The following is a 25,632-nucleotide window of genomic DNA, read 5'->3' on the forward strand; positions in this document are numbered from 1 at the left end:
AGAAAGACTAACACACAAGTGTCTGGGGGAAAATACTGTTTGTTATCTATGTAAATTAATTTTAGCAACTCTGCTGAAAATGTTGAAATTGCTTCCTGATATCTGGGTAAAATGCTCAAGACATGTAATATGTATGTTTCATTTCAATCTTTCTTTGGGAAGATTTTCCTCAGTAAGTACATCTATACCTAGGGAGAGCTGTAACAATTAAAACTGTGGTTAAATCTTGATAGCACAGTGCGATGTGGAATTAATGTCCTGGAGGAAATGCCGGGTAACTTATGGGCTGTGTTTTCAAGAACATGTCACTCCATTAGAAAACCTTCTCAATAGGGCTGGAGAGATGGTGTAGCAGTTAAGGCACTTGCCTGCAAAGCCAAAGGACTCAGGTTCTACTTCCTAGGACCCACATAAGCCACATGCACAAGGGGGAGCATGTGTCTGGAGTTCATTTGCAGTGGCTGGAGGTCCTGGCACGTCTGTTCTCTCTTCCTGCCTATTTCTGTATTTTTTTTCTCTCAAATAAATAAATAAAAATAAAATATTAAAAAAGAAATCCTTCTTAATATACTCCATCAATATGAGAAAGTAAGAGATTTAGAACACGTCTTTAGAAGCACAATCTTTAAAAAAGGAGAGGATTCAAATTTAATTCAGTGAATTGTTTGGACTGTGCACAATCTGAACAAAGGAAAAAGACAGCATATAACCCATAGTGTTGAGTTGAAATTTGTGACTGTGTTCTTCAGATTGTTACCATTAAAGAAGCCTATTGTGTAAGCTGAAGGGAGCCAACAATCCTTTCACAAGGAGGGCAACAGCTCTGGCAAATAGAGACTTGTTGTCTAATATATGTGATGATGTATGTGAGGGTTCACATTTTCTACAAGAAAATATGTTTAGTAGTTACTGTTCTTGTTTTATTGATAAGGAAGCTTAGATTATGTTGCTCATAGTAAACGACAGTGTGCTAACATGAGCACATCTGACACCAGCTTGTAATGACCAACAGGTGGGTTTATTGTTGCCATGTCTCCTCTTCTCAGACACTTAGATCAGGATAAAGCAAGACCATTCAGCTGAATATATTACTCATATCAGTTTGCTAAACATTTCACATAGATGTCTCTAAGTTGACTCTGTCTGTTTTTTGTTTTGTTTTTGTTTTTGGCCGTTTCTTTTCAGGATAACTGAAATACACCAATTTAGTTGGATAGACGATAGTTTTGAATGCTACCTACATTCAAACCCTTGAGACACCAGTTGGCACTGGGCATGGGAAGGACATGGGCTGAGTTGACACCACTGAACTTCCTCACAGGCTTTCCCACTTGTGTTCACAGGGCAAGAGCAGGAGAAGTCATCCCACAGAGAATAGCAGACACCTCCATTATGACAAGGGTTTGACTGAGAAGAAAAGAAAACAAAGGCCTGTAAAAACACTGGCAACAATGTGAAAACATTAAAGGTGAGACCATTGATCAATTGCTTTACCCTGCCAATTTCCCTACATCATTGGATTTTAAACTCTTATGTACATTGATAATAATAGAGAATAAAATAGCAAAAGAAAGAGAGCAATAGAAGGGAGCAAAGGAGAGAAGTGAGGAGACAAAATGACAGAAAGTCAAAGCACAATTTTTTTTCTACACAAATGAGGATTATTGAAATAAAATGATAAACTTCGTAATGTACAAATTACCAGGCACTTTTGCATGCATTAATTACCATTAGAGAAGGGAGTTCTTCCTTCTGGTTTTACCAATGAAGAAGCTGAGGTTCCCCTACTTTCCTAAGATACCATGGGAGGTCAAATAATCAAGCTTGGTCATAGGTCTTCTGCGTCCCTCCCTGCCTTTTTGCTTTGCCTCTGAATCAGAGATATAGTATTAATTCAGCTCAAGGTTACTCAGAAAGTATTCAAAACAAAAGTATTTAAAAAGAATTTTTGAAACTTAGACTGTGTCTAGGTCTCATACGAGCATGGCCTAGACTAGTTATATACCCTATTTTCTGTTTTCTGCGATGGTGGAGATGGAGCCCAGGCCTCAAGCACACTAAGCATGTGCTACACCACTGAACTCCACTTTCTCACTCTCAGCATTTCAACATGTTAAACAAGCCTTCTGAACTCTTATTTCTTTACCTGTAAATAATATAAAAGGAATAGCAATGTTTCTTTCATATATAGTAGCCCTTCAATAGGCTCAAATGACATAATCCATGTAAAATAGTGCCCTGTACATTCAACCATTACCATAACATTACAATGATTTGTATGTAGAACTGGGCCTACTATATGGTAATTGTCATATATCAACATGTTCCTTTGAAAGCTCACAAACACCTGACAATTTCACACATTTAAAACATCTTTTTAGAAGTGTATTCAGTATGTGAAATAAAGCATTGTCTTTGAGAAATTATATTTCAGAGGAATTCAAATGTGATTACCAGACAGAAGCTCTTTCTCTCTCTCTACCTTCCTCTTTAAAGTGGTGATATGCCTCTTTAAAGTGGTGATATGATGTGATATATCTGCAGATGTGCTTACCCTATGCCCATGAGTGTAAAAGTCAGGTTGGAGGAGAATGACAGGCATCCTCCTCTTTTCACTCTTCCACCTGTTTCCTTGAGACAGAGACTCTCACTCAAACCAGAATGCTGATTTTCACTTTTCAGTCAGTAAGCCCCACAATTTTCCATTCTTTCCCCCTATAGACATGGGTTGCAGATGTGTGTGGCCTTACCCAGCTGTTTACATGGGTGCTAGAAATTTAAACTTGGGTAGTGTCAGATCCTTTTAGGCCCTCATGCTTATATGCAAAGACTCTAAAGCAATGGGCTATCTCCCCAGCCCCAGTATTTTTTGACTTAATAGAAGAATATAGGCATTTATTTTCAATTTAATAGGATCTTCCAACATGAATTTGTTAAGCTAATCCTATAGAATACCATTAAGAGTTTATAAATTAGGGCTGGAGAGATGGCTTAGCGGTTAAGCGCTTGCCTATGAAGCCTAAGGACCCCGGTTCGAGGCTCAGTTCCCTAGGTCCCACGTTAGCCAGATGCACAAGGGGGCGCACGCATCTGGAGTTTGTTTGCAGAGGCTGGAAGCCCTGGCGCGCCCATTCTCTCTCTCCCCCTCTATCTGTCTTTCTTTCTGTGTCTGTCGCTCTCAAATAAATAAATAAAAAATTTAAAAAAAAGAGTTTATAAATTAAAACAGGTTTATTCTTAAGTACTTTGACTGCTATAGGCAGAAGCATGTAGCTGGAGTTAACTTGGTTGTTAAATGCACCATGATGCCAATAAAGTCAACACCATGTTTTAATGGCTCAGAGTAAATCTCTCAGTTTTGCTGGGACAGATAGATGAGATCTATTCTGTGGCTGGTGGGTCATTGACATTCTCTTCATGTATAAAACATGGTGTGACCAGGCATAGTCACATACAACTATAACCTCTACACTTGGAAGGTTCAAGCAGAAGGAACATGAGTTCAAGGCCAGCTTGAGATACATAGTTAGAATTTGTCTCTCCAAAATAAAGAACAAAAAAAAATCAATGACTTTAATTAATTATTTATCCAAAAAATAAAATTTTAGCATGAGCTATGTACACAGTGGGTATAAATAATCTTACCTTGCAGATGTTATCTCCAGGACAGCCTTGGGTCACATTGACAAGAATTGGTCCATGGGATGCTGTGTTTGTTGAATTTGGGAAGAATTCCAGATTTTGATTGTTTAATCTCACATCCTGGATACAGCCTTTGAAGAACCCACCATAAGCAGCAGTCTTTTGCCTGTCAGGCAGGCCACCAATGTAGATGATACCTCCTCTTTGGATTTTCCATGTAGGAGCAGAAAGGAGTCCTAGGTTTTGTGAAGACTTATATAGTTCAATTTTATTTGGCTTGATTTTCAGATGTATTAGGTGGACATTTCCATCACTAAGAACAAATTTTACTACCAGTTTGGGAGAGCTTGGAGTCTGCAGAGCTAATTGACCATGTTCTAGCCACACACTGATGTATAGATGAGTGTTGTTTCCCAAAGCTAGAAGTAGGCCTGATGGTCGGTGTGTTCGGACAAACATAGAGAAGTTGGCATTCTGTCCAATGTTCTCATGAAGATTAAACACAGCATACCCAGGAGAGTCACCCTGGCCAAATCTGCCTGCCACATACTCTTCAGTGTCAATGTAGAGTAGGAGAAACAAACAAATATTTTAAAACTCAAAACTAAGAAGAGGTAGGAGATTAAACTTTCACACATACACTTTCAAACATACTTTCTTAAATCAGGAGCAGCTTATTTAGTAGAATAATAAGTTGGCCTCATTTTTGGAGTTTATATTATGTTGGAGGTAACATTTCTGGTTTGAGTGGAGGCTCATTGATCACAAAAGAGAAAAATAAAAAGAAAATTCTGCTCTGGTAAACTAAAGAAACTCCCCATCCCTGTCCTAAAATGCTAGGACAAATAGAAAAGTACTGGACACCACTGTGCTTCCTCTGAGTAGAAGAAAGTTCCAAGCACGAGCCTTTCATGCAACTCTGTAGTTATACTGTCCAAGCAATTATCACCTTACTGTGTGGAAGCATGCTGAAGCAGACTTGTTATGAGGCATAATTGTTTTATATAAAGATAAGAAATCACAAATTATGCTAGAATACTACCTCTTGGAATGATACCTACATAATAGGAGCCAAGGCAGTTGAAAAAAGGAAGAGAGTTTTTCCTTCTCTGGTCCTGTTTGGGGGAAGGGAAGCACAGGAAATAGCAAAGTCCCAGGTACAGTGAAGAATTGACCCCAGAAATAATTTTCAGTGGCCAGACGAGTTATCAATAAAATGGTAAGGCAATGCAACCAGTGTACATCAACTCAGAAAATTTCTGGAAATATTGACAAGTGAAATTTGACATTTAAAGTTACTGGTGATGATGGAAACAAAAATTCCTATTCATACTAAGTTTATAGTCTTATTAGGGGCAACATATCAGACAAAGGTACAGGAGAAAACTATATTATGTGTCAGGAGTTAAGAAACCACATGATAAAGAGGTAGTAAAGTATGATGGCAGTTTTGGGAGTAAAAATGAAAGTATAATTTTAAACAGAACACACAGGGAAGAAAAAGTCACATTTGAGCAAAAAACTAAAAAAAGGGACATTCTTGTAGTAATTCACGAGAGAAATAATGATGGTTTTGATCAATGGAAGAGTGGATGTAGCAAAAAGTGCTCAAGGGTTTTAAGCATTTTGAAAATTAAAAGCAATCAAATTTTCTAGAGTATGTTCATCTCCAAGATTTTTACCTCCAGCAAGTAGAACTGTGGTGTTTGTTTCTAGAGATGGGAAAGAGGCTGGAGGAGACTAGGGGTGGAAGGACGAGAGGCTATCTTAGACATTCCTTGGGAGATAGCCACATGAAAATGAGTGCTAGATAGGGACACTGAGGTTAAGGAAGACCTTCTTGAATAACACTAACAATTTTGGATTGTTCCACAAACATAAAAGGCTTAAAACTGTAAGTGTGGATGGTATCACCAGAAGAGCAAATATATACATATGAAGAAGAGAGGTTAGAGAACTAAGGTCTTAAGTATTAGACTATTGGCTGCAGAGTTACTGGGAGAACAGCTGCAAGAATTAGGAGACCCAGGGAGGGGGCCTCCCATTCTAGGAGAACGTAGTGCTCAACTGGGCTAACTGACATGTAGAGGTCAAGAAAGAGGAAAATTGAGAATTAGCCATTGAATCTACCACATAGACATCGTTGCTGAACTTGACATAATACCATCATAAAGATATTATTGCCTTTAGGCTTTTACGTCCAAGTCATCACCAGAACAAAGAGCACATTCTCTCATGCTTAGAAGTCTTCAGATGGTCCAATTGAAGTTTGGGTGAAGGTAAGACATATTTTAGTTTAGCTGAACTGCAGTGAAACTTGCTTAGGCAACCATCTGTGTTTGAAGACCTCCTGCATAAAAGGCTACATTTTCAGAACTCTGACTTGATTCCTATAGGAACATTGCATTGTGAATGTGTATTTGGAGACCACCTGCTCCAGGCAACTACAGGTAGCTTTCAAAGTATACTGTCAGATAAAATAACCCCTTTGAAGAGGTTAACATCTTTGAATACACTGCAGTACTTTTATATGGGATAAAATGCTTAATAAGAAAATGTGGCTCTTGAAGCCCTTCAGGTTCAAGGATATGCACAAAATCACTCAACCTCAGGGGGTGGGTCCCTGCTGGTCATCCTAGGATGCCTGCAGCATTACTTTGTGGATCTGGAATAAAAGACAGAATGCAGAGCTTTTTCTCCCTTAGAAGCTTGACTTTCCAGCAATCCTATTCTTCAAAAATCACAAGCAGGTAGTTGGAGTGTGTGATGTGCTACATGATTTCAGAAGCACCAAAAGCAACATAGAACTCAGCTGTGGACATGGAAGATTTATCCCCATACCTACAGTTGATATGTCCTAAAGATGGGCAATATGTGTAGATGACAAAATAATTTTCACAAGTTTTAATGATTGCTAGAATATAAGATGAAAATAATGAGAGTAACTAAAAGGCACTTAACGTTTAGGGTGGAGAAAATAGGACTCTGTAGCATCATGAATAGATCAGTACAACTGTGGAATGTGACTGCCAGAAACCTAAGGTAATGCGAAGGTGCAAAATAAAAGTGCCTTATTTAGAATAAGGAAAGTTATGGCCCCATGTGACTATGCCATCAATCACCTTTAGGTGCCACATTTGAGAAGGAAGACAGACAAGCAATTTAATGATGAAATGAGCAAGCAGCTGATGAAGTCTCTGAGACCATGTTATCCAGGAACCTTAGAGGTAACTAGGCTAGGTAGCATGAGGAAAGGGGCAACCAGAGTGATGCAAGATACTTCTCCTCAAACAGTAGTCATTCTTAAGAGGAGATATTAAGATTTATATGTGCATGTCTCCAATAATCACAGTATAGTCAACAATGAAAGTCTTGGCAAAATCATACTTTAGATAAATATAAGAAAACAACTATTTGGGCACTTAGACCAAGGTTGGATGAATGGATTGTCCCTTCCTGAAAGAAAGGTTTGGACCACCTCAGTTAGCATACATAATAACATTAAAAAATCCACCTATGAAATGAAGCCTCTTGTGATGGTTAAGTTCTACTGTCAACTAGATCAGATTAGAAATGCCTCTTGAGTAGATCTGTGAGTTTGTGGACAGATTCACTAAAGGAGGAAGTCCTTCTTCCTGAATGGGTGGCTTTTCAGGTGGTGGGCTATAAAGAAAGAAGCTTCTATAGAGCTCATGCCCTTATTTGCCTGGCTGCACTTGCTACTCACACATGTGTGCATCTATCCTGTTTTGGCAATCCTTTGTGGACATTGGAATAGTTTCATCAGCCTTCCCATGCGGAACAAAGACCAGCAGCTCTCTAGTAATCTTCTAGGCCTTGAGTTCCAGATAGGGACTGCTCTGGCATCTAGCCTCATGAGCGGCACAGCTGCAAGTTTCTTCAGTGTTCAAGACTGCAGACAGCTTGTTTAACTGCCCACCTCCTATCCGGGCTCAGTTCTTTGAGAGAATGCTGACTAATATACCCTTTCCATACCTAAGAAACTAATTCAAAATTCTCAAATCCTATGTGTACAATTGAAGATAATCACATGTAAACGCCTTTTATAGCTCAGACATTCTGCAGATGGCAAGACATAGTCACCCTAAACCACATCTCGTAGGCTCCATGGTGTGGGACTTCATCGACACAGGTAATCTGACTAAGGAACTTTCACAAAAAGCTCTGGGACTTAAGCTTAGGGAAATCTCAGAACTCTCCTTATGAAAACAATGATATTTTAAAAGATCATTTTCAAGGTACTGGCAATCCCTATATTTTTGTTGTTCAGTCAGCCAACTAATTCCTTTTCCTAATCTGTCTGTTCCTTTTGCTTTGCCCCGTGGTTGGGAAATACTGTGCCAAATCATGATTTGTATAGTTTGCCATTGTGATTTTTAGTAATCTATTCCTGGAATATTTAAGAACCATGGTAGATAGACAGACTCCAAGTCCTTCTTTCAGCTCTTAAACATATCTATAGGCTATGTTGCTCATAGATAACAGCAACAAATAAGATTTTAATCTTGTGATCCAGAGGTGATATGAAAAATATAATTTCCCTTTAAACCTGTCCCAAGCAATTTTAGATCTCTGGATGCTAAACATTCTCATGGGAGTTAAACAGATTCAAAGAATATGTGTATAAGGGTATAATCACACTCTTTGGGGAAGTATGGAGAGTGAAAGTAATTCAGAAACTTGGTTTTAAAAGTTCATGATTTTTCAAATTGGAAAACATAAAGAAAGTCAGAGCTTACTGCATGGGCATCCCTTGAATCTGTTTACTGGGACCTTCTACATCACCATGGCCAGTGTTATGCTCATGGGTCACCGGTCTGGAGGCCAGTCAAAATGAGTCAGCATCTGTTTGTTATTTTGCATATGTAGTAAAAATATTGCCTCAGGTCAGTTCATTTTTTTTCTTCAAAAAGTGAACCATTGCCTCAGCATAATTTCTCCCTTTCTCCTTTAAAAATTATCATAAAACAACTTGCCATTCCACTTAAAATATTACATGGAGCAGTGGGTGCCATACCTCACTGTCAAACAGGTTCATGGTTTGTAATGAATATTGTGGTTAGGGGAAACCTGTGAATAACTTCTAATAACTCTTCGTCATTTGAATGTGGGGTAGAGCACAGGCTAAAGCTGGTTTTAATTTTACTTCATATAAAGCAGAGTAGACGATTTACCAGATGTTGTCCTATTTCCAGTTATTCTAAAATGTTGGAGTAAATTACAGCTGAACTTCAAAGCAGTCTGTTACAATTACCTCTCAGGAGTTTTCAATGCATGATAATAATAATAAAAAGAAACAGGTATGTATTGGTCACTATCAACAACAATCTTTGCACTGATGTTGGAAATAAAAGATTTGAAATACATGCCAAACTTTAGTTTGCGAGAGAAATGTGGTTAATTTGTTTTTGTGGCATCACCCAGATTTTTTTTTTTTTACTGTTATTTTTCATGGTCTCTTTCATCCTCTCTTTTCCCCTTTATATGATGGCTTCTTGGAAGAGATACCTTTGAATAAAATTGGTGATCATCAACTTGCATGATTCATGATTCAGCATTATTTTTGAGGAAATATGAGTTGCATAGGAAAACAAGGAAGTAGATATTTTCATAGAATCAGTAAGCACACGCTATAGTGCTAATGTGGGACACTGACCAGTCTTGTGTCTAATACCCATTTCTTTCCCTAAAAGAGCATTTCTCTTTCAAATAAAATTTCCAATACATTTCTGATATGTAACAAGAGGTAAAGTTCTGAGTATTTTACCAACAAGATGAAACCCCATCGACATAGGAGATATAGTCTGCTTATAATTATTATATTTATTTATTTACTTCTAAGTCTGAGTGACACTTAAATGTCCTATAAATTTGCTCAGAATTATTACCTATCCCTGCCCCCCCCCTTTTTTTCCCATTGGAGGGAGAATAGCAGCGTCAGTGCTCAGGGGTCATTATGTTTTGTAAAAGGTAATAGCAGCCTGGCTATTTCTAGGATATACTTCTCTGGCTCAGAACTCCTTTGCACCCAGTTCCTCTCACCTTTCAGACAGTGGGGTCCTCTATAGGGCCTGTAGCACTCACACTGGTAGCTGAGCCACAAGTTGATGCAGCGTCCCCTGTTTTGACAAGGTTGACTTTCACACCAATCCTTCCTCACACAGCCTGCCTTGATGTTTAATGACAAGCCAGATGAAATATTCTCCAAGGTAATGCGATTCAAATCAAATTTAATATCTTGGAAACAGCCTACAAATGAAGGTGTGGAGGGTAGATTATAGATGTCAAGCAGGGAGACATGACTGCTGGTCATTTCCACAGGTAAGCCACCCAGAAAAGAGTTCTGAAAAGCACACAATGTGTGATCACTTTCCACTGGAGATGGAGCCTTCATGCTACATCTCTCCTTACAGGAGCTGTCAGTCAGGGTCAGGGTCACAGCTTCTGCAAACATCACCTCCACAGAATGCCACTCTCCATCACTGGTGTTGTGGGAAACATACAGAAGCACCCTTGACTGATTGTGGACTTGAATTGTTAAGTGAATGCAGCCGCTTAGCAGCTCCAGCTTCACAGACATGTCCTTGTTGCCTTGGAAAAGAAGAAGTGTGTTGTGCTGAACAGTCTGAAACCTGAAGGATATGTTGCAAACAGAGCCCATGGCTGGATGTGAGCCATTTGTGAGCCATATGAAGCCATTGCCCTCCAAAGAAAGTGTGGTGACCGTTTCACACAGTGACCCCACAAAGCCTAAAGGACACAGGCAGGTGAATCCATGCTGGCCATTTTGGAAGTGAGGGATGCATATTCCATTGTTCAGACACTGGTGAGAAGCACAGCCTTGGAAGATCTCAGAACAGTTCTCTCCTCCAAAAAATGTTCTAGAAAGGTTATCAAAGGGGCAATGACAAGTATAATTCCCAGGCAAGTTCTCACAAGTACCACCATTTTGGCAAGGGTTTGGTGCACATTCATCAATGTCTTTTTCACAGTGGATTCCTGTTAAATAAGAAGCAATAGGTTAAAATTATATATACTCAGATCAGAAGTAGAAATCCTGCACAAATGTTATGTGTAATCTAGAAGTACAGCAGAAGCTCAGGGTAAGAACTGTAATAGTAAAAATATATCTTGAGGAACATTAAAATCAGCCATATCATTTCACATGTGTTGTGAAAGGTGCAATCATGGCAGGTTTATAATTCTTCGAGAAACACATAATTTGTCATTTATAGTGATTCAAATTAGCATTGTTAAGCATACATATGGCATTGATGAAAACAAAAACCAAAAGAGAAAATACTGCTTTGGGCACTGAGCCTGGATGCAAATGACTCATTTGAGGGCTCTTTCCTCAGTCATTGTTTATCCTGTAATTTTACAGTATTACTTGGAAGGAGTGATTTCTCCTTCTGTCTTGTTTGTACCTTCCCACAACCTCTACAACCAGAGTTTAAAGTTATATACACCAGGACATTGCTCACCATGGAGTGCTTCAAAGGCAGATGGAAGATCACACTTCCTTATCCAGCAATTCTAAACCAAAATTACTCCTGCTTATACTTTTAACTTTGATTTTTAAAAAATCTTGTTTCTGATTCCAAGACAAAGACAAATACATACTACAAGAGTTACTAGAAGTCTTTTTTTTTAAGATAATTTTTTAAATATTTTTTGTTCATTTTTTTATTTATTTATTTGAGAGTGACAGACAGAGAGAAAGACAGATAGAGGGAGAGAGAGAGAATGGGCGCGCCAGGGCTTCCAACCACTGCAAATGAACTCCAGACGCGTGCGCCCCCTTGTGCATCTGGCTAACATGGGACCTGGGGAACCGAGCCTTGAACCGGGGTCCTTAGGCTTCACAGGCAAGCGCTTAACCGCTAAGCCATCTCTCCAGCCCACTAGAAGTCTTTTAATTAAAGAAACAATAAGATATAACTTTTAGTTATACAAAACTTGAAATAAACACATTATGATTTTCCCGACACCTTCATTGACATTGTTATATATTTATGTTCACCAAAATCACCTGCAGTTTTTACATGCCATAACTGCTGTTCCACAGAAGAAATAGAGATATAGAAAGACCAAAGTCTAAATTCTGGGCTGGAGATATGGTTTAGCAGTTAAGGCACTTGCCTGCAAAGCCAAAGGACCCAGGTTCAAAACCCCAGGACCCACGTAAGCCAGGTGTACAAGGGGTCATATGCATCTGGAGTTTGTTTGCAGTGGCTGGAGGCCCTGGCACACCCATTCTCTATCTTTCTGTATCAAATAAATAAATAAAAATAAAATTCGAAAAGTCTAAATTGTAAAATACCTATATTCTGACTTTAAGTCATGATTTTTAAATACAACCTGACATTGCTTATTAGTTAATTAAATAATTAGGTGACCATTCTCATTTATCATTCTTACTAATATGTTTGGGTTATTTTTCTATTTAGATTTATACCTAAAGTTCTGATTTAAATTCTTATCCTTTTTTACTATAACTTGGTAATATGAAGGCTACTATATTGATAGTGCTGGATAAGAATCCCAGGTAGGCTGTGTGATCTTGAACCAAGTAATTTCAGTCACTGGCTCTTAATTTCCTTATCTGCAAAATGAGGCTAGTACTATTCACATCACAGAGCTCTTTTGAAGATTAAGTCACATGCAATACTTTCCATAGTGTTAGATAAGTTCTCAAGGTTTTGGCCATTATTAAAAGACAATAACCAAAAGAATTACACTTTAATGACAGAACTAAAACAGTACCTAGTCACTGAAAAATAATTCAGAAAGTATGCACATGTGTAATACCATATAAATTGTGAAGTATTAGTACTGAGAGATTTACTTGGACAGTATGCTAGTGAATAGGTTACTTTCTCATTGCTGTGACCTGACTGGAAGCAACTTAAGGAAGGAGGGACTGACTTTTGCAAACAGCTTCAGGTGACAGAGGGAATGGCAGCAGGAATGTGAAGCAGCGGGTCATGCTATGTCCACAATAAGGAAGCAAAGGGTGATAAAGGCTGGTGCTCAACTGACTTTATCCTTTTTGTTCAGTCCAGTCCTGATCTGTGGAATGATGCTACCCGCAGTTAGGTGGGTCCTCCCAATTCAACCTAATCTAGTACATCCTTTAGAGATATTCCCAGAGATTTGCTTCCATTATAACTCTAAACTAGAAATTAAGCATAACAATCTAGAATGTCATTGGAGTGTAAGTACCATGAAGTAAAGGTAAATGTATTTTACTCATCAATCTATACACCTTCCCAAAGGAAGGATTAATAACCACAGATTAACTCTATAATTTATAATTTGGATGGATTAATTGATGATGAGCTTCCTAAAGTAATAAGTATTTTATAAAGCACAAAATCTTTAAAAAGATATTTTCATTTATTTACTTGAGAGAGAGAGAGAGAGAGAGAGAGAGAGACAAAGAGAGTGAGTATGGGTGCACCAAGGCCTTATGACACTACAAACAAATTCCAGACAATGTGCCATGTGTACTTGGGGAATTAAACCAGGCCATCAGGCTTTGCAAGCAACTGCCTTTAACTGCAGAGCCAGTTCTCCATCCCAGCTAAATCTTACCCAAGTAGTCTTTTTGTATATGCTTATTAATTTGAGTAATATCAATCATATGCTATTTACTGCCATTTATGTACCAGGCATTTAGGTACATGAAAGATACTGTACTTATATTTTACTGTATGTTGATTACATCCATAAAACCTTTGTTAATTAAAATAGATTTTAAGAGAGATGGCTTAGTATTTAAGGAGCTTGCCTGTAAAGCCAAAGGTCTCAGGCTTCATTCCCCAAGACCCACAGAAGCCAAATGCACAAGGTGACACATGTGTCTGAAGTGGGGACAGGCTACAAAACTTCAAAGCCAGCCCCCTAGAGACATACTTACTCCAGCAAAGATACACTTCCAAAATGTTCCACAACAGTGGATACTGGAAGCCTCAAGTTTGGCCAGCCATGCCCGATGACTGAAGGGTGCACTAGTGGCATGTCTGCTCTGGGAAAAACCAAGTGCTCTCTAATTGAACTGCTACTCTCACTTTTGGTTAGAGAAGCTTCTCTTTTCAGACGGAGGTTACCACTGAGATGACCCAAAGGGAAACATAGTGCTGAGAAGTGACAGAGAAGTGTCCATCAGTGAGACATCTCTATAACACTCTCCAAGGCTCATATTCCTTAGTGGAAGAGGTGGTGGAATGAATATAAGAGCCAAAGGAAGGATAGGACTCCTCCAGATAGAAATTGGCCTCGATATCCATGACCTCGTAATGCCTAGCAATACCTTCACAAGACCCTCATGACAGGAGAAAAAGATGATGATATCAAAATAAAAGAGAGACTAAAGGAGAGAGAGGGGATATGGTAGAGGGTGGAGTTGTGAAAAGAAAAGTGGGTGAGGGGAAGGGAATTATCATGGTTTAGTGTCTGTAAGTATAGAAGTTGTCAATAAAAAATTATCCATTTGAAAAACGTTCCACAACCTTCCTAAGTAGCACTGCCAGCTGGAGACCACATGGTCAAGCACTTGAGCCTATGGGGGACATTTTACTATCAAGACATAAGCGTTTGTTTGCAGGGGTCAAACGCCCTGGCATGCCCATTCTTTCTCTATGTGCCTCTCTCTTTCTCTCTCTCTCTCAAAATGAATAAATAAAATTAAAGCTTCAAATATACTTAAGGTCTTTGAAAATAAGGAATGTCCACTCTATATAATCTTACAGTTTTCCATACTGCCTGAGCTGTGCTAAGAGTATATGATATACATGTTTGATAAATAGAAATGACTCAACTGAGTTAATCTGTTGTTCAGTCATATTTATAGATCCAGAGGATGGACATGGAAATTATAAGTAAAATTAAACCTGAAAAAAATTGTTCTGATGAAAGTTTAACTTCCTCAAAAGTTTAAAATTTTGAATTAAAAGATATGTTATTTAAATTTAATTTCATGAGATATGAACAACAAAAAGTAATCAACAAGTATTTAGTTAAGAGGAATATCATGATGGGGGTGGTGGTGCACACTTGTAAGCCGAGTTCACAAGAGGTCAAGGCAGAGGATCCTGACTGAGTTAGAGAAAAACCTGTGTCATGAAGTGAGGGCTGGAACAGCCTTGTCTATGCTGCAAGTCCCTATCTCATTTAAATAAGCAAGAAATCTATTGACACACTGCTTCAAATTGCCCTGAAAAAATCTTCACATACCATTTGTATTAGTTATTTTCTGGCTGTTATGAACAGATACCTGACAAAAAGCAACCTACAGAAGGAGGAGTTTGTTGGTGGGGAAGGTAAGGTGGCAGGGGTACGAAGCAGAGCTGGTCACATCCTGCTCTGAATCAGGAAGAAGAGCAAGAACAAGAAATGAGGACCTACTACAAAACCTCAAAGCCAGCCCTCTGGAGACACACTTCCTCCAGCAAAGATACACTTCCAAAAAGTTCCACAACCTTCCCAAGTAGCACTTGGTCAAACACATGAGCCTATTGGGGGACATCTTATTTTCAAATTAAAATACTATTGAAATACATGTATTTTAAAAGCCTGAGGCTTATTATCAATATCTATTGTGACAGTTTACATGTTAATCTCTCCAGAACTCACCTTGGTGCATGAAAGCAAAATTGCCCTGACCCTTAATTGAAAGTTTAATTTACCATTCTTTGAAATTCTCTAAATACCAGTCTATGCCCTACTTTCACAGAATACTGTGGGAGACAGAAAATGAAAAGCACTGACTTGGCTTTGACATAGTTACAATATAATGGAATGAGAAAAATTAATATTTATTGGGACTGGAGAGATGGCTGAGAAGTTAAAGGCAGTTGCTTGCAAAGGCTGCATGGCCTGGCTCAAATTCCTAATACTCATGTAAAGTCAGATGCACAAAGTGGAGCATGCACCTAGTTTGTTTGCAGTGGCAGGAGGTCCTGATGTACCTATTCATTCTCTCTCTCTTGTGAATAACTAAAATAATCTTTAAAATTCATATTTATGAGTATACATTATACACAGCAGGTTTCCACTTAATGTAGATAATATGTATGTTGCAAACTCAGACATTAGAACATACTGAGCAAAATTTTATTTAAAAGACTGAGTGAGAGATAATGATAACTCTTTAGACTGTACAATCAGTATTATAAACTAAGTCAAATAAATAAATAGCAGTGGCAATTAGTTCCTGCCTTTGTGGCATTAAGTGGAAAGGTAAGAAAAATTTGTGAAAACCAATGACAGTACACGTAGGACAGTACTGCAAAGCTCTCTTCACAGATCCAGTGAGTAAGTAGGCAGCAGTGACTGCAAAGCCATATAGCTTCTCATGGGTTAGACAGGATTTCATCAAAATCTCATGTTTGTATGACTCATGTTTGTCAGATAGACAAAAAGTGTCATTTGTGCACAAATAAGTAAATTTAAAAAACACCTTAAGGTGGAAACTTTGAAGTCGTTCAGAGGTGACAATGAATTCAACAATATGGCTGGCATGGAAACAAATCAAATTAGAAAGTTTAGCCAATGCAGCTAGATTGCAGGCCTAGAATTTGCATTATTTCATTGTTTTATTTCTTTACTTATTTACTTTCTGGCTCTGAGAAATAATAGGAAATTTGTGGGGTGGAAGACCAATGTGGTTTGTGATCACAATCAATGCCACAGAGATAGATATGCAACTGAAGTAAAACAAAACTGAAAAGAGAAAGATGTCATTAAGTATCTATTAAGTTTGTACATAGATAAGACCATAAGGGCCTGAAATAGGCTGTTTATTTCCTTATAACTGCCTTTCATTTATAGGTGGCTAGTCTATCAATTATGTTCTCATTGCAGGAAGGAAAAAGTTCTAATTTAGCTTATATATTTGAGGGGACATTTCATTATGGTGGTGAGGAATGGCAGGCTGGAACAAGAAGCCCACGTCACCTCTCACCAGAATCATGAAGGAAAGTGTGGACAGCCAGTGGAGCTGCACTGGAAAATGACAAGATGTGCCCCTCCCCATCCCTAACCCCTGCCGCCCATCACCCACTTTCTCTAGCAAGGAGCCACATTCTAGAGCAGGGCCAACAGCTGGAAATCAGAGGCATTTTGTTGTTATACCATCACAGTCAGCATTTAAAAGCCGACAGCAGTGACCTTGTACCATGGCACTACCCTATGATTTTTCTTATAATTCCAGGAATTTATAATTTCTTCTTTCACAAAATAATTACCAATAACTTGACAATATATAGATCCTCTAAATATAGACACAGAAATTTATTTTAAAATTTGCCACCATTAAAAATAAGAAGGGAAGATAAAGCTTATATTAAGGTCAAAGTCTGAAGAATAAACATAATTAAGTGAAATGCAAATAGACCACAGTAAGATGTTCTCTTATCTGTTTAAAATAGGTTCTGCTGCCAGCTTCACAGTAAAAGTCAGATGCATACTTGTCTCCTGAACTCCTTCAACCAAAAGAGGAAAAACAGGTCGAAAATTCTTTCACTGACTATTTCACTGGCTAAAGAAAGAAAGAGATCCGCTGTCAATCATTATAAAAGGATTAGACAACATGGATAACTGTGTGCCACTCAGACTTCTTAATTTAGTATTTTAGTTAGCTGTGATTTGTTTGCTTATTCCAAGGACTGATGGTAGAAGGTAGATTACATAAAGCTTACTATCATATTCTGTCAGTGCTGTCAATTTAATTAACTAAAAACTGTCAGTTTATTTTTCCAGAATTCTGTTAGTTTAGCATCTGGTTCTATGGTAATACAACATTTAAAATAAAATATGATAGTGAAAATTTTACTCCCTGGTTTATCTCATATGTTAATCAGAATAAATTGTACTAATGGATGGAAAGACAGCCAAGTGTTGTAGGGCAGGCCTGTAATCCCAGAATACAGATAGTTGAGATAGGAAGATTAGGAATTTGAGATCAGGACTGCCTGGGCTTCAATAAGTGAGGCCATTAAAAAAGTGGCACAGATTTTATGTTTAATGTAAATGTAATTGGTCAGAAAATGACCTATGCCATAATTTTCACCATAAGTCATGGTTTATGAAATATCTTGTAGGAATATAGAAATCTATGAAGAAATTAAAAGGCTCAAGAAAAAAACATATCCATTTTTCTTTCCTCAATGTTATACTTTATATATAATAATAATATGTTATAATATGAAATATTAGAGGCTAAATAAACATCTTTAAGCCATATCAATTATACTAATTATATTATTAATAATAACAAAACAAGTTACCTATGAGCATCACCATTAAAATGTGAAAACCATGTGTCCTGTCTCCAAACATGCTTCTGGAAGAAAAAAAAAGAGAGAGAGAAGACAGCTCTCCAAGAACCCTATTTGGTTGATAGAGTTTCTAATGATTTTGTGCCATTGTCGGGATTGTGGGCTTGTCCTTCCATTACAGCATGGCTATGAAGGGTAAGTTCTGATCAAGCTGGATCAGCTGGGCTTAGTGTAAGACTGTGCTGCTTACGAGGCCCACTGTGATATTCTTAGATCCAATCTCTCTGAACACATGGTGACTCCTGTTTATCTCCCTGGTCAGTGTTAATGTGATCACAACACTGGTCACTGTTAGGAAAAGGTGAATTCTGAGGAAACTCCATACAAACTGGCAGTTTTGGCAACTTGTACTAGAGGAAATTAGGGCTTGATTTTAGTTTTCTTTGTCACAACAGAAACACCAGGTTTTGTGGTTGCAGCTGTTTGCTTGTTATGTTCTGCCTTTTTTGTTGTTGTTTGTTTGTTTTTGAGATGGAGTGTTGCTGTGTAGACCAGGCTAGTGGCAAATTCATTGACCCTCCTACATCAGCCTCCCCAATGCTGAGATTAAGGAATGTGCTATCTTTTGTACTATACTTTATTTTCTCTCTTTTTTTTTCATCCTCTTTTGCCTCCTTCTTCTTTTTTTTTTTTTTCTCTTCTTTATCTCCTCCTCCATCTCCTCTTTCTTCTTCTCATTTGGGATCAAACACAGGGTTTTGTGCATTCTAGGACAACTTTCTACCCCTGAGCTACATCCCCAGACCTTGTTTTAATTTCCAACATCTACTGTGATTTTGAATAATTTTTAGAGTTCATAGCAATTTTAAGTCTGTAGACAAAGGATGAAAAGATCTAAAACTGTAAGGAAAGCCATAGAGGCTTTCATCAATTAAGACTGTAGCAGGAGCTGCAGCTGACCCTGCATTACTGAGTTTCAGAGTTCAATATCCACAGACTCAAGACTCAGTGAGCCTCAGATAAGGAATAAAAGAAAAGGTCTGTTTTGAAGATGTACTGATTTTTCTTGTCATTATTGTCCAAAGAATACTGTATAAAAACTATGTATAACAGCTGTTTGCACAGTATTTCTACTGTGTTAGATATTACAAGTGATCTAGAGATGTTTAAAGTATATGTAGGACATAGGTTTTTCACAAGCATGCAAGTTCACACTTATATGTACCATTTTGTATGTGACCAGAATACCCACAGATTTTGGAACCTCAGTGTTTGCAGGAACCAAAGCTCTATGGATTCCAAGGGGTTGTTGTACCTATGGGAAGCTCTCGGATTAAATTCCATCTTCTGAGGAAAAAAATTGTTAAGAAATAATGGATTTTCTTTAGAAGTTACTCAGTCTCAGGTATTTTGTTCTACCAATAAAAAGAGAACCAAAGCAAAGGACACAGATTTTTTTTAAAAAAAGAATAGGACATATACCTGGAGTAAGTGTCCTACAGTTAGAACTGTGAAGATATAGAGCTACGTCACCATGAGTAAATGAAATAAATGAGAATTAGCACAAAATTCACACATATATAAACCTAAATTTTCACATGAGCCCCTATAAATTGTCTGTATATCTGATATAATATAGTGGTTTACAAAGAAAAGAGAAAAATAATGGGGTGAGAGAAATTTGAATAGAATCAAACAGAAAAGAATAGAATAGAACAGAATGGAAAGGAATGGAATGGATCTGAACCAAACAGAAGGGAACAGAGTGGCATGGGATGAGACCAAACAAATTAAGCAGAACAGACTAGAATAGAAGTAATAGAACAGGATGGATATACATCAGACAAAACATGGTTCTTATAGCAACTAGTGGAAGCTGTTGTTTTCTTGAGCTGAGGGAAATAGTTAACTCTTCTTTTTTGGCAAATAGTTTTCATATGTTTATTACTTATTCAACCAACCAGTGCCAATATGCAAACAAAAAGTAGAAAGTCATATTCCCAGTAAAATACCTAATTGTTCTGACAATGGTGGCATTTCTAGTTTGACATGGTATGATAATATTAACCATGATATAGTACAAACGAATGTACAATTCTTTATAGACACAACTTGGTTCTCCAATGTCTCCTCTGGGGCCATTTATATTAGAAATGTTCATCTGAATCTGTTGAGAAATGAAAATATTTTGGTTTAATTTCTTGATGATGTCTTGTGAGAAAACATGGCAAGTACATATACCATGGTGGTGGAGAAAAAGAGAACAGCTCTCCTCCCACCTGACAGTGAGCAGATTCAGATGGAGGAGAAATAACTTACAAGATGAAGATACAAGGGTTCCAGTTGACAGTAAACTTAATCAGTGGTGATAATTATTAACACATATAAAATGTGCGGTAGCTTATGGCTCATTTTACATATGCTATCACAACCTCATGTTGAAGTAAGGATCTATTTCAATATGGCTTCTAAAACTTTTGGTAGTACTGGGGCTCATGGTAGATGACAGTGATGTAACAAAGATGTCAGAGCCTCTCTAACTCCAGATCCAACATGAAAATATTTTTATTTTACTATGAAAGGATTAAAAATGCATTTCCAAGTAAAGAAGACAAATTAATAATGAGTTTGCTTGAAAGCATGCTATTAGAAAGAATTTTGCTTTAAAATAAAGATGATTAACCTGAAAGAAGCTAATTACAGAGGATACTATATGCATTTCCTTGTAGCTGAATATCTGTTCTCTGAAATTTTATGTTTTATTTGGTCCCATTTGAGGAAAGGGTACCAATGGTAAGAAGCTATGTGCTCGCTAGGCAGAATCTTGTAGGAATTGATGTGAGTCAGTCATGTCTTGCTATCTTGGAGGCAACAGAACTCTTGACATTGAAGATATGCAATTTCAGAAAGAAAATTTCAGCATGAACAGGAAAGCGGAATTTAAGACAGCACAGGAGATGGGGTTCCGTGGCCTCCACTGGTTCTTTTGGTCCCCAGGTCCTGCCACAATGTCTAAGTAAAGACTATTCATAACTTCACGAGTTCCCAGTGGAGAATATACTGAATATAATGAGTTCATATAGCTCACTAATTTGTCAAAGTTTCTTAAAATCGTAAGAAGAGGACAGCAGTGATTTCCTTAGAGGGCTGATGCATGGCTCAAAGTATGTAGTTCCACGTTGTAGAAAGTATGTGTAAATACTGCTTGTCTCACACAGTTCCTCCGCTACAATTTTACTTGATGTAGAAAACAGATGGGTTTTGTGGTGTCAACAATGCTCTCTGTATTGACAATAGTTAAGTTTCACTTTTCAGAGGTCACTCATTATAAGTGACCTTGACTCTCTGACATATTCAAGAACCAAGATATATTCCAAATGCTCTTGTGTTTAAAAACAAGAATTCTGCCCCCCTGACTCTCTCTCTCTCTCCTTCTCATAAATAAATTTAAAAAAATATTTTTTAAAAAATTACAGGCTACTCCTGAGGCAAAAGCTAAGACCCTATTGCTGAAGACACCATATGCTGCTACACAGAACACTGAGAGACCTGGCTGGAATTCAAAAGAAAGCCAGTCACCAAACAGTTAGCCTGTCTAGTGCTGGAAAGCACTACATGAACTACAGGGTTGGGGGGGAGGGATGGCCAAAATTGGTCTGAGCAACCAGAGGTCTAAGCTACTTACAAGCAAACACACTGACAGGATCCAGTGCAATAGTGGCACACAGCCTCAGTGGGTAACCAACAGCTTTCTGATTGGCTAAGAGATCTTCTCAGTGTAACGTAACCCATATCTGGAATTGGGAACCAGGTCAGTATACTATGGAGACAAAAATTATGTTCTACAGTGTCAAGCTCTCACTAGTATTGGGTTTAAAGAGGGGTTACATACATAACATTCTCCCTAAAGTAATAATGCTTATCCCATTTAAAGTATGCTGACTTCACTCTCTGTTGGAGAATGTGTTCTTCCTTTTCAGAAGGTAGTGAGAGCAGAAGAGGTAAACTGCCCCTGGCACTTCAGCCAAGACAGCTGAAACCACAGAGGAACTGGGGAGATGAGCAAGAGTGTTGCTTCCATGGTGAACCTGATTATCAGTGCTGGGGTGTACAAGACAGATACTGAGGAAACTCAACACATAGCAAAGCAGAGAACCAGAGGCTCCAAAGAGCTCATCACTGAAGAAGACTTAAAACTCACGCACTATGGCACAGGGCATTTTGAAGAAGAGGAGGTGGAAAGATTTTAAGAGCCACAGGTTGAGACATCATGCCCAGAGGCATCCCCTCCCCCACAAAAATAATAACTAACTGCTCCTCTCACAACCCCTTAGGGAATACCTGCAACCCCACTGAGGAGCATCCTGAATGGAATGGGGGTAGGGACGAGGGAAAAGAGGGCACCAACACATGATGTATCCATATGAAATATGGATAGTTAATAGTTGTTAATAACAATAATAAAAACATTAAAATATGGGCTGGGAGATGGCTTTGCAGTTAAGGGTCTTGTCTGCAAGCCAAAAGACCCCGATTTGATTCCTACATAAAGCCAGATGCACAAGGTGGCACATAAGTCTGGAGTTCATTTGTAGTGGCTAGGAGGCCCTGGCAAACCTATTCCCCCCCCCTTTCTCCCTTTCTCCCTTTCCCTTTCATAAAATAAATAAAACATTTTTTTTTTGGCTTTTCAAGATCAGGTCTGACTCTAGTCCAGGCTGACCTGGAATTCACTCTGTAGTCTCAGGGTGGCCTCAAACTCTCAGCAATGCTCCTACCTCTGCCTCCTGAGTGCTGGGACTAAAGGCGTGTGCTACCATGCCCAGCTTAATAAAACATTTTTTAAAATAATAATTGTTGCAGTCAGGTTCGCATTGCTGGTAGAAATCACCCAACCAATAGCAGCATCTGGGAAAAAGAGGTTTATTTTGGCTTACAGGCTCGAGGGGAAGCTCCATTTTGGCAGGGGAAAACAATGGCATGAGCAGAGGGTGGACATCACCCCTTGGCCAACATAAGGTGGACCACAGCAACAGGAGGGTGTGTCAAACACTGGCATGGGGAAACTGGCTATAACACCCATAAGCCCACCCCCAACCATACACTCCCTCTAGCTAGCATTAATTCCCAAATCTCCATCAGCTGGGAACCTAGCATTCAGAACACCTAACTTTATGGGGGACACCTGAATCAAACCACCACAATAATTATAAATTTGGCTAGGTTCTCACCATTGAGTATGATTTGAGACACATTAAAATAAGCCTGGTGGGGCCAGCCTGGGAATGCATAGTGAATTCCAAGTCAGTCTGGACTAGAGTGAGACATTAACAATAAATAAATAAATAAATAAGCAAACAAACAAGCTTGACTAGAAAATGTCAGCTCACACTGGAAGAACACACCAAAGGGAAAAAAGAGGCAGGTATTTCCATGTATCTTTTTAGCCACACAAACTGACACCTGATCACTGGACAGTGAATGGGCACGAATGGCACTAACACAAATCGAACCTCAGATCTGTGTGAAGCTTTGAAGGAAGGGCTTTAGGCAAGATAGCCACTTAGTAGTTTCAGTAAATGCTGAAGCTTATGTGACTACTTTCTTTCCAGAGGTGCTGACACTGAACCAGGGATGGCGGGAAGGCGGCTCGCCTAATTTCCAACATGAACATTTGTTCTTAACATTGTAGCACCTTCAAAAAAGGAGTCTGAGCCGGGTGTGGTGGCGCACGCCTTTAATCCCAGCACTCGGGAGGCAGAGGTAGGAGGATTGCCATGAGTTCAAGGCCACCCTGAGATGACAGAGTTAATTGCAGGTCAGCCTGGACCAGAGTGAGATCCTACCTCAAAAAACCAAAAAAAAAAGAAAAAAAAGAAAAAAAAAAGTAGTCTGATGGGATATATATATATATATATATATATATATATATATATATATATATATATCTCCCACAAACATATATGTATCCAGCTAAAACTATTGAAAATAGAAGCAAAATCAATACGTAAACAACACAGAACAATAATAACATAAGTCACCACAGAATCCAGAATTGTCTACATTTTAACCATAAATGCAAAGCAAATATATATTTGAAATATTTCAGTGTGAACTGATTCATGTATAGCAAGTTTTCATAATAATCAAAAGAAGTCTTAGGTCAAACCTTTTTATAGGGGCCCATCCTAATAATGTCAGAGACATGTGCACTACTATTGGTGGTTTGTTTTTTATAGGTATGAATTTTGCGTACCACTGACAGTCTTGTTTTTCTTGTGTCTCCCCTGAGGTTCTGCTTTCTCATCACACTCTTCCAAGTTATGATGTAAACATGTATACACACACACACACACACACACACACACACACACACACACACACACTCCAGAACTGGTATATTTCGCATCATATTGTAGCTCACATAAAAAAAATTCTGAACCCCGAGGAAGATCTTATTCAGTTTATTGTGTAAACTGGCATGTTCAAACGAAAGACAAACTAGCAAAAGAGCTTTGTATTTCCATTCTACATTTCACTTGCTTTTACACTTCAAAAGCTATGCCTCGGTTTAGTGGATAGAGGGAAGTGATTTTTTTACTTATTTTGTAGACTAAAGTGTAGAAAGTACAGTGTGGCACATGCCTGTTCTTGTTGATGTTACTTTGAATAAGGATTTCAGAGAAACTCAACCCAGTTCAACCAGAACTATCCTAATTGGTTTTGATCAGTAAATCATCAGAAACTGCTCTGCTATTGCTTAGCCCCTCCCCCTCCTGTCAAAAGTGAATGATTAAGCACTGGGGTTGTGGTGAATTACAAAAACCTGCTTTGTATTGGGTTGGACGTGTTGCTGCTTCAAGCCATGTTTGCTTTCTCTCTGTGTAGTAAGATTTGGCTTTGCCTTTTTTAGTAGGGCTATTTTTCATTTCTCAAAAATTTATTAATATTTTCATTCTACACAGCTACAAAAATAATGTCAAAGGCCAAGTAAATTACTGGTCTGGTGAGGCCTGCTTGACACTTAAGGCCTTCCACAATCTGGCTTTATTTATTTCTCAGCATTGCTTTCCACTTGCCACTACATAAATGGTCTATATTAACACATTCGAAGCCTTCTGTGTCTCCCCTGACTGAAAATCCCCTCATCCTTACAGGGCTCAGCTTGCCGGGTGCTTACCTGACAGGAGCGCCTCCCTCGGTCCCGGGACATGGGAGGCGATCTGTATGACTACCGCACACTGCTATTGGTGGTGTTAGTGATCTGCTTTCCTCAAAAAGAAAGACTTTTGGCTGGAGAGATGGCTTAGCAGTTAAGCTTCTTGCCTGCAAAGCCCAAGGACCCAGGTTCAATTTCCTGGTACCAATTTAAGCAAGATGTGCAAGGTGGCACATGTGTTGTTTGCAGTGGCTTAGAAGCCCTGGAGCACCCAGTCATTCTCTCCTCTCTCTCACTCTCTTTGTCACCCAAATAAATAAATAAATATTTTTTATATAAAAGCAAAGATTTCTGGGCTGGAGAGGTGTCTTAGTGGTTAAGGCACATGCCTGAGAAGCCTAAGGATTCAGGTTTGATTCTCCAGGTCCCACGTAAGCCAGATGCACAGGGTAGCACATGTGTCTGTGGAGGCCCTGGTGTGCCTGTTCTCTCTCTCTCTGTCTCTCCCCCTCTCCCTCTGTCTCAATC

General features: G+C 38.6%; 1 protein-coding gene across 2 annotated transcripts in view; it reads right to left on the reverse strand.

The window, feature by feature from the left end:
• Positions 1 to 25,632, reverse strand: part of Crb1 (crumbs cell polarity complex component 1) — a 214,155-nt gene that overhangs the window by 62,349 nt on the left and 126,174 nt on the right. For both annotated transcript variants that reach the window (XM_045141129.1, XM_045141128.1), the window contains exons 6-8: positions 9,706 to 10,662; positions 3,646 to 4,193; positions 1,242 to 1,407 (exon numbers count right to left, since the gene is read on the reverse strand). In XM_045141129.1, coding sequence (XP_044997064.1) covers positions 1,242 to 1,407; positions 3,646 to 4,193; positions 9,706 to 10,662 — 1,671 coding nt within the window. The remainder of the gene's footprint in view (positions 1 to 1,241; positions 1,408 to 3,645; positions 4,194 to 9,705; positions 10,663 to 25,632) is intronic.

This window comes from Jaculus jaculus, chromosome 1 (genome assembly GCF_020740685.1).
Source record: "Jaculus jaculus isolate mJacJac1 chromosome 1, mJacJac1.mat.Y.cur, whole genome shotgun sequence".
Classification (NCBI taxonomy): Eukaryota; Metazoa; Chordata; class Mammalia; order Rodentia; family Dipodidae; genus Jaculus; species Jaculus jaculus.